At 36.1% G+C, this 10,353-nt stretch overlaps 1 protein-coding gene across 4 annotated transcripts in view; it reads left to right on the top strand.

Annotated features, from left to right (window-relative positions):
- Positions 1 to 10,353, top strand: part of TBL1XR1 (transducin (beta)-like 1 X-linked receptor 1) — a 178,942-nt gene that overhangs the window by 130,571 nt on the left and 38,018 nt on the right. For all 4 annotated transcript variants that reach the window (XM_010845692.1, XM_010845691.1, XM_010845693.1 and 1 more), the window contains one exon: positions 5,677 to 5,779. In XM_010845692.1, the coding sequence (XP_010843994.1) occupies positions 5,722 to 5,779 (58 nt within the window). In that variant the 5' untranslated portion in view covers positions 5,677 to 5,721. The remainder of the gene's footprint in view (positions 1 to 5,676; positions 5,780 to 10,353) is intronic.

The raw sequence follows: 10,353 nt of genomic DNA, 5'->3' as shown, positions 1-10,353 counted from the left end.
TGAATATTTTAACTAATGTTTCAGCTGGAGGGATCTTGAATTGGTTCAGTCTTTTGAGTGGATCTAATTTGTTGGTATTCATTAAGAATCAAAATAGCTATTTATCTTTTCCCTTTGGTCCAGTAATTTAGGGACTTTTCCTGATCTTGAGGACTATTCATAAATGCACAGCTACCAAAAGAAATGGATGAAGAAACAACTTGAAGCATAAATATTGTTATAGGAGTCTTAGAATAATTTAAAATCATCTAAATGTTGAGCAAATCAAAAATGAAACTAATGTGTCTGCCATGGGATAATATGCCACCACTGTACATTTCGGTTTTTGATTTTTTCTCCTAATATCAATTTTTATTTGTTTGGCTGTGGCACTCGATCTTTGTTGCGGGATCTTTAGTAGTGGCATATGTGATCTAGTTCCCCAACCAGGAATTAAACCGATCTCTTGCATCAGGAGTGCAGTCTTAGCCACTGGACCTCCAAGAAAGTCCTACCACTACATTTTGAACTAAATTATTTTTCTAAGATTAGGACATTTTGAATGTGCATTTGAATTTAGAGCCTGCAAGAAGTTTTCAGACCTCTAAATAATGTGTTGTGAGTATGAGATTTCAGAAAAGCTTTTAATTTTTTTTTCTTTGTCCATAGCTTTTGTTATTTTTTCAATCTTGTAGATTTAAAATAGTGTGATTTAGGATCATAGTTGGACTCTGATATGCTCTAGATATGGTATCAGAAAGAATGTCATGTCTGTTCTGTTTGAGGCCAGAGGCAGAAATGTGGTACCAGATATGGAAGAACAAATGAGATGGTTAAATATTTGGAGCAGTTATCCAGTTTGTGAATGCTGAACTCAGTTTTGTGATGCTGAAAATACCATGTATATTTATATTTATTGAAGCAATTATACCTGACTTACATCAACAGCCCTGTTTTTGTAATACTTGATAGATTTTTGTCTGTGAAGCCTTAAAGTAAAATAGTTCATACTAAACATTAGAGTATTTAGTGTAGTTTTACATATAAACATTCAGCTAAATGTTAGTTAAGATTGTAGTTTTTGTTTTTACTCTGGCTGCTTTAATATAGCTGTGGGTTTGAATTAAGTAATTTCATTGCCCATAACTGATGGAGGTTTGAATAAAAGCTTTTATGATTTTACAAGCTGTTTCTGAGAGTTAAGAAAGTACAGAGATATTTAATATATATATGTATATATATATGTGTGTGTGTGTGTGTGTGTTTAGAACTAGGTCATTTACTTTTTAGGGCTAAGTATGATCAGGCAGAATATACAAATAGGTGTTTTGTGATTTTAGGAAGTGCTTATTTTGGATGTCTTGTTTAATAGTCTATCAGCTCCTTGAGGCAGAACTTCTTTTATACATTGGTACCTCTACCAGACGTGATATCGAGGCCCATACCTGTTTTGTACAGGGTAGATTGGATGTGTGTCTTACTGTTATCTTGTGAGCTTGTTTAAAGATAGATGTTCTGAAAGATACCACAGTGGAAGAGGTATGGCAGGAAGGTTTTTGTGTGCCTTCTGAAGATCGGTTGTGGCTAGTCTCTGCGTATCTGGTCTTCACTTGGGGCAGGTGAAGACTACAGCATAGATGTGTAAACAAACAAATCAAAATGGACCTGTTCTGTAAAGCTGCAGTGAGTCCACTACTGAAGTGGTGGCATTTTCTCTAATTTTTGTTCTCTGGCATCCAGGTTTTTTAGGTGTTTTGAAAGTGAAAACTGAAGCTTTCACTCAGGAAATGTCTTAACGTTGTCTTGTTTGTTTTTAACGTCTAGTATTTCCTGTTCTTTTCAGGTGTCCTTCTGATGTTAGAATTTAAACAGACTAATTTCATACTGAACCTTATTCTAGAATTGAGTGTCTTTATTTTATTTTATTTTTTTTTTGAATTGAGTGTCTTTATAAGAGGATAAACTCAGGTCTAAAGAGCCTGTGTAGTTTCATTGCTACTATGACTGAAACTTTTAATACAGAGTTGTATTAACTTCACTGTTTTTTTTTTTTTTTTTAAGGCCACATTTGTTTCTATGTTTCTCGTAACTGGAAAACTGTCCATCCTGCAAGGCTTGGGACAGCTTTATTTCATGTGTCTATTCCTAGGTCTTTGTTGTTCAGTCGCTCAGTCATGTCTGACTGTGACCCCATGGACTGCAGCACTCCAGGCTTCCCCATCCTTCACCAACTCCCAGAGCTTGCTCAAACATGTCCATTGAGTCAGTGGTGCCATCCAACCATCTCATCCTCTGTCGTCCCCTTCTCCTGCCTTAGCTCTAATGGCAACCCACTCCAGTACTCTTGCCTAGAAAATCCCATGGATGGAGTAGCCTGCTACAGGTTACTCCATCCATGGGGTTGCAGAGTCAGACGCGACTGTGTGACTTCACTTCACTTCACTTGTCTGCCCTAGGGGTATATTTGGTATAAGTGAAAACAGTGATCTTTCTCTCTGAAAGTATGAGCTAGCTGAAGTAAAACTAAAGCTAGAGTAACCCTTTTAAAATTTGAAAAGTTTACCCCTTTCTCTTAAAAAATTTACTTTTGGTTACAGGAACTAATACAGTACTATGATCAATATAATAAACCCATTCACAGCAATTTGAACAGACAAGAACTCTCCTCTTCATGTTTGGTATTTCTTGTTGACTTTAAAAAAGTATGCCACCAACATGTATTTATTATGAGAGTTTTTACAGACAATAATTTATATAATTTTGACTTGTGTTTTTCTTTGCCCTGAGATACATTAAATGATACAGAAGCACTACTGATAACTGCTTTAATTTGAGACATTTTGGTGACCTTTGTGTATCGGAATCAGCCATTTAAAAAAATTTGTACTTCTTAGGTACTTCAGTTCCATTATTCATTATTTGAAAATTAGACTGAATGATATTTTAGAGGAAAAGAATACTCTTTATTTTCTTCATTAGTTGTTTCACTAGGATTCCACCTGATTGAACTCATTTTGGGAGATCCTCTTCATCAATCAGTGAGTGACTCAGTGTTTCCCTGACAGATGTCCATGGTTGGTCAAGTTGTGACTTAATGCCTGCCATATAATGGGTATTATATGTAATCATATAATGGGTGTGGTGGTTTTATTTTTTAAATCATTCAGTCACCAGGCTTTCAGGATTGACTCTTGTGTTACACCTACTTTGTGTTCCAAGCACATTGTTACCCATTCCTGTGGGTCAGGGTCTCCTCCAGAGCTCAGATCCTCTTGTGTGCCACAGGGGCCTCTGGATGAGGTGTCCTGAGCTAGTCATCAGAGGAGTGTTCACCTGTATCATTCTGTTCAGTGTGGCGTGTATAGATGATCACATTCAGGCGATGAAATGGGAAGAGGTGCCTTCTTCCTCACATGAGGATGGTATTTACTTTTCTTCCATGGCTTCTCATTTCAGTAAATGAAGTACTGCGTGTCCAGATGTCCTAAAAGAAACCTTTGCTTCTTCTCTTTTCCTGAGCTCTGTATCAAGTCCCCCACCCTTTAGTCTGCTTTGCTTTGCTAAGTCACTTCAGTCGTGTCTGACTCTGTGCGACCCCATAGACGGCAGCCCACCAGGCTCCCCCGTCCCTGGGATTCTCCAGGCAAGAACAGTGGAGTGGGTTGCCCTTTCCTTCTCCAATGCATGAAAGTGAAAGTGAAGTCATGTCCGACCCTCAGCGACCCCATGGACTGCAGCCTACCAAGCTCCTCCATCCATGGGATTTTCCAGGCAAAAGTACTGGAGTGGGGTGCCATGGCCTTCTCCATGAGTCTGCTACTTCCTAAGTATCTTTGGAATCCTAGTATTCTCGGGGTTCTCCTCAACTCCAGTGCCCCCCTCCAGGTTTCAGTCTTCTCTTAGGTGACTCCAGCACCTTCCTAACTTGGCCCCCTCTCCTCAGTCCAGTTTCCTTCTAGTTTTCATTTTAGAATTCAGGATGGTCTTTTAAAAATGTAAATCATACCACTTCCCTGCGTTTTCTGCTTTTTACTGCCTTGTTTTCTCGAAAGTGATTCCTTCAAGGCTCCTCTCAAGCCTCACTTCATTTTGTTTCTTTTTCTTCACCCAGCCCTTCCAGTGACTGTTAACTGCTCACTGAATTGCTTCGGTTCTTTTCCTTCCTCCCCAGATATTCATGTTCTCACTCTCCTGTCTGTCCTTTAGGTCTGAACACTGAAGACACTTCCTTTGAGATGTATTCCCAGACCACTGCATTTGGTTAGGGCTTCCTCTGTGTGTGTTCACTGGGGGAATTGTTACTACCCCCTTGTTTGTCTTCCTTTGTTTCTGAGATAAGCTTGATGAGTGTTCAGTCACCAGGTTTTCCAGATCTACAGCAGTAGCAGTTCCTATTGTATAGAAGCCTGCTCAGTTCTTATTAATCTGAGAGGTTTAAATATATTGTTACCCTGCATTATAAGAGATCAATGATGTGGTAGGACAGACAGCACAGGCCTGGGGTTACCCTGGTGGCTCAGACAGTAAAGCGTCTGCCTGCAGTGCTGGAGACCCAGGTTCAATCCCTGGGTCGGAAGATCCCCTGGAGAAGGAAATGGTAACCCACTGCAGTACTCTTGCCTGGAAAATTCCATGGACTGAGGAGCCTGGTAGGCTACAGTCCATGGGTTCACAAAGAGTCGGACACGACTGAGTGACTTCACTTTCTTTCTTTCTTATACTGAATAGATGTCAGCGTATCCTTTTTTAAACAAGGAACCGAGAAGCTGGTCTGTGGGCCATGTCCAGCCCACTGACCTTTTATAAGGACCACAAACTAAGAAAGGGTTTTGATTTTTTGAGTGCTGAAAAAGAAATCAAAAGAAAAATATTTTATGACATCAGAGTATCATATGAAATTCACATTTTAGTGTTGATAAGTTGTTTTATTGGAACATGGCCACACTCAGTCATTCGTGTGTCATTGCTGCTCTTGCACTACAACTGCAGATGAGTAGTTGTGACACTGACTATATGACTGGCAAAGCCTAACATATTTACTGTTGGGCACCGTACAGAAAAGTTTACTTTAAATCCTTTCTGTGGCATGAGAACAGTTATGTATAATTAGGATATATTTAAGCTATATGTCAGTTTCCCTCTTTCCCTCCTTCTGAGAATTTTGAGTTTTCAGAACTGTACTCCAACCTCTCTGCCTTATGCATACCTAGAGCTTTTTGAAACTTGAACATTGCAGATTAGATGTTGAGAAAATAGAGACTTAATCCTACTAAATTTTGTAAACAAAACCAGCATGGATGGCTGGTCCCCAATCCCATAGTCTGAAGTCAGTCTTTTCCTATATGATTCATTTTCTGATCCTTAAAATAAACTCTTTTTTACAGTTAAGGAGAAAGAGGAACAACTTTTTATGCTATTTGATATAATTATTAAATATGATACTGGAGGCCCTTTTGTAAATTTTTAATCCTTTTTAACCAATATGTTGCAGAAAAAGAGACCCAGCTGTGTTTTGGTTGTATAATCTTCTACTAACTATTGGAAGTATCTTTATTTGTTAGGATTTATTATTAGGCAATATCAAAACCTTCATTTTACATTATTTAATAAAATCAAATGGTTTTTACAACATTGTTTACATTTTGTTTAAAAATATTTTATTGAGAAAATACTTAATTAACTTTGTTTTATTTTTAGGGTTATATCCTGTGTTGTGACCTCATGGTTTAAGTGGGAATAAAGATGAGTATAAGCAGTGATGAGGTCAACTTCTTGGTATATAGATACTTGCAAGAGTCAGGTGAGTACATTCATAAAGTAAATAGGCCTCAAATTATTTTAATATCCTAAAAATAACCTTTTATGCATTTGAAATTTGTACCAGTCCAAACTGTTGAACTTTGTATGTTTCCTTAATGTCTGGACTGCCATTTTAAAGCTATGTGTTACTGCATGGTTTAACTCTCTGACTCTTTCAAATATGTTGGAATCATCTCAGGCAGATATTTGTAACAAGTGGTTTGGCTTTCACTGTTCAAAGATCATTTTTATAATTTGTAATGAAGTGAGATTATTGCAAACGGTTGGTAGGAACATATAAATTCTCAGATGCCATCAGTTTGATAATGTATATTCATAATTCTCAGCTTAATGTTACTGGTCCTAGTTGCAATAAGCATTTCAAAAGCTATATTTGCTTTTTCATAATGCTTTTGGCTCATCCCAGTTGGTTAAGTGTATCTTTGACCTGAATCTTAATAATGTATTTCATCGGGAGCTGATTAGTAAATATAAATCACTGAAAGTTATTTGTTATAAATATTAAGTTAGTCAGTGATCTCCCAAGTTTTCTAGACAGATTAAGAGGTGTTATCCTAAAAAAGAAGGAATATCGCAAGGGAAAATGTAGGCTGGATTAAGGGGAAAAAATAAAAACTAGAAGAGGGAAAAACTTGGGTTGGATGGAACGTAAGATGGTGGAAAAGATTGACTGCAGTGGAAAGTTAGATTGTTAACATGAGGTTGAATCATTTGGTGGTTGAAAATGTTGGAGTGTGAATTTTAGGAATTATAACTTAAAGTTATTGGGATGTTAATTAAGGTAAAGTTTGGTATAAAAAGATAATTTTGGTTTAGTCACTTTTTGGGGGAGAGGAGTGAAAGGAATAGAGTAGGATATTGAGCCTTCAATTTTGATTTGAAACTCCAGTTATTCTTCTTCCAGGGCTTAGTTAGTTGTCCTTTTCTTAGGCAGATAATTTAAACAAGGCCTTAGATTTTAGATCATCTGCTTACTGAGATACTCCCAGCTGCATTCCAGTTCTGAGCTTTTCTCTTGGGTGGGAATTTTCTATTCCCAGGCAACATCACTACTCCTCTCTGGCTTCAAACAGCTGAGAAAATTATATCCGACAAGGGCCGGGAGGGAAAAAGAAGAAAATAAAGTAACCAAGAATGCAGAATAACTTGTTATGAAGCTTTGAAATGGATAGATCTTGTTTTGTTTTGTTTTCAGTTGGTATACTGGCAGATCCAAAGAGAAAATCTGTAGAATATTTTGCGTAAGATATAATGATTATTAATAAAGTAGAAAAGGTAGTGACCCATGGGCTGTAGCACATACGCTCACATTTGGATATTGTTATATAGTACTTTAGACGATAGCAGAAAGAAGTTATTGAGGCAGAACAAACTCTGCTTTTTCTGCCTTTGAATTCAACCACCAGTTAAGTCAGAGCTTTGAGGCATTAGACACTAAAGTGAAAAATAGTGTGAAGGATCAGTGGATGAGAAATACAGATGATGTTTTATATCGCTGCAGGAAAATATAGCAAGTAAAAGGGACAGTAAAATAATAATCTGGGTTAATTTATGAAAGTGTCCAGTGATTTTATCAAAAGTCCTAAAATTGCTTATGTTCTCAGAAAAAAATGCTTCTAAATTTTATGTTTTAAGGTATTTTATGTTGCAGTAAACGTAAAGCAAAAATGATATTTTTTTTAAATACCTTGTATGGTAGACTAATATTTATCATATTAAATCCTATGTAATTGTTAACTGTGTTCTTAGTTGTGCTTTGTGTATTCTTTACAAAACTGTATACGGTGTACTGGTGATGAAGTATGATGTTAAGCCACATGTCTAAAATGTGAACACCAGTCCCTTTATAAAATTGGTAACTTTCTATTTACATTATGAATTTATAGGGGAAAATCAGACTACACTGATGACATTTTGACTTGACAGTTTTTCTAGAAAGGCAGCTTGCAATAAATTTAAGAACCACCTATAACCAGCATTCTGAAGTTTGATCCTCTGACCACCTGCATCACTATCACTTAAGAGAACTAGGAGTGGGCCCCAGAATTTGCATTTTACAGATGTTCCAAGTGTTTCTTAGGCTCAATTAATGATGGATCTGTACTAGTCGTAGGATAATTAGAACTTGACAAGAAGGTGTTATATATTCACAGTATCTTGAGATCCATCTCCTGAGGTAATAAAATCACTTAACTTGTTTTAATCTTAAATACTTCATATACTATGTGGTAAATCTCCTATTATGACTATTATCAGTACTAGAAAACATTACCTGTAAAAGCCCCCCCCCCCCCGCCACCCCCGGTTACATAACTTCTCAGAGCTCCCATTTTCTCATTTATAAAATTTGTTAGTAATACTTGCTGAAAAGGAACTACAGCATGGTATTCAGCCTCAAATGTTTTATAAACTTCTGTCTGAAATAAGCCATCCTTCCTTATTTGTTAAAACCAATTAAGAGAAAAATTTATTGTAGTATAGTTTTATTCTGCTGGAACCTTCTATCTTTCTCATTTAAATCTCTGGAAAATTCACCCTGAGCATATTACTTTGATCATTATCATTTTGCGATGTTATGAACTAGACTTTTCATATTTAACAAATATTTCCTGGGGAATAAAATTTGTTTTTTTTTCTTTTTGGATTTGACATGTAGTGCTACAATTAATGATTGATTTGATTCAGTGTGTTCCCTTTAATTAGCATTTACCCAAGGACATTAATAACTTGATCACCTTAATAACTTATATTTAGCAATGGTAGGTAGAATAAATACTAATATTATAGTTGGTTGTATACAAGAGAAACTGATGCAGGGTTAGTTTTAGAGGAGCTAAGCTGCTTTGCATCTTTTAAATTTTCTCCCCCTCCCCTCACTCCTGCCCGCTTTGTGTCACTTGACTCTCCTGTAGTTGTTTATTTTTTTCTAACGAAATTGTTCCAGGCAATTATTTGTGAACTTTGTGGCACTCGTTTTTCTTGTTGCTTTGTATAAGATGAAATTTTGCTTGAATTGTGTATTTGGTTTAGGGGAGAATTCTTGGTTCTAGATTTTATTGTCATCTATTACATGTTTAGGAGCTCATAGATGAACCTGTGTTGAACACTATGAAACAGTTGCATTTTATGATTGAAAACTAACTGGAAAATGCAGAAACAACATGTCCTTATTACTGAATAATTTTCTAGATTGTGATTCTGAATACTGTTATTTTTAAAAATCCTCATATTTTTAGAACTGAGATTCATCTTGCCATATAGTCTCCATTTATGAGAAGGTGATGATATATGTAGGCTTAAAGCATTCACTTCATGAAAGATCTTGTCTCTCCTGCACCCCACTTCACTCTTGTACTCTTTTCAAAAGGATATTGCTTCTCCCAGGAAATAGGCCTTGCACCACACCACTTCTTACATGATGCTTGCATAAAATGTTACATTTGTTTATAAGGTCACGCATCAAACACACACTTAATTTGGAAATCTAAACATGATCATAATGATCATAGTGGGCACAAAGTAGCCAGAATGTTTATGTATAACTTTATGGTTCTGACCTGTAATACCCAACAGCCCATTCGTTTGTCTTTTTCATTCATTGGTTTTTGTATTAACCTCTCCAATGGCCAGTAGAGTATCAGCAGTTAAATGATAGTGTAGTTTCTCTTAACTCAGATAAAGGTAACTGGGCTAGATAAACACTGCTTCTTACATATCCTCCGCTGGTGCTGTTTATAAACAGATTTTAACAGCAGGCTGGAAGGAGTTTAGATTAAATGGCTATCAGTAATGTGCCTTTCACCATGAAGAAATGGAGAGGAAAGGTCAGCATCTGATATTGCCACCATGAGTCTTGTCTTTCAGTTTTTGTGAGTACATGGTCAGTTACAAAACTGCAAGTAGGTACATAGTTTTGTTGTATAATAAAATATGCAGTGGCATTATATTGATACATACAGTTGTTGTACACATGACTAATGAACAATAAATAGCAAGCAGCTGTCATAAATGCTGATAATTAACTATACTTTTATCCAAATCACTTTTTCTCCTCTTTTTGTAAACTGAATAACTATTTTTTTTGCTGATAAAGGAAATTCCTGTTACACATTCCAACTGACAAACTTGTTAGAAGACAAAGGTCCTTTAATGGTTGCCAAACAGAGAACTTGTTCAATCTTAATAGTAATCTTTTTGTTTTTTTAGGAATAACCAGCATAGTAAGCATATAAGGAAACATATACATTGCTGATGGCTTCATAAACTTGTACAGTTTTTTTGAAAAGCAGTTTGGCAGTCATGAACTTCCGTTGAAGTGCTGATGTCGCCTTCAACTTTTGAGGGAATCCATCCTAAAGAAAAAAAAAATATATACATGGCAAAAGCCTATACACATAGATATTTGAAGTAAGAGTCTTTTAAAGAGTGAACATTGGAAAATCCAAATGTCCAGCCATGGGGTGAATAATTTACTAGCTGGTACATTTATTGGATGAATATTATAATAAAATTATTTCAGAAAATATAATTCATATAAAATATTCAGATATATAT

The sequence above is a fragment of the Bison bison genome, unplaced genomic scaffold, assembly GCF_000754665.1.
Source record: "Bison bison bison isolate TAMUID 2011002044 unplaced genomic scaffold, Bison_UMD1.0 scf7180017864222, whole genome shotgun sequence".
NCBI lineage: Eukaryota > Metazoa > Chordata > Mammalia > Artiodactyla > Bovidae > Bison > Bison bison.
The sequence above is the reverse complement of the archived record's forward strand: the minus strand, read 5'-3'. Positions and strand labels throughout refer to the sequence as shown.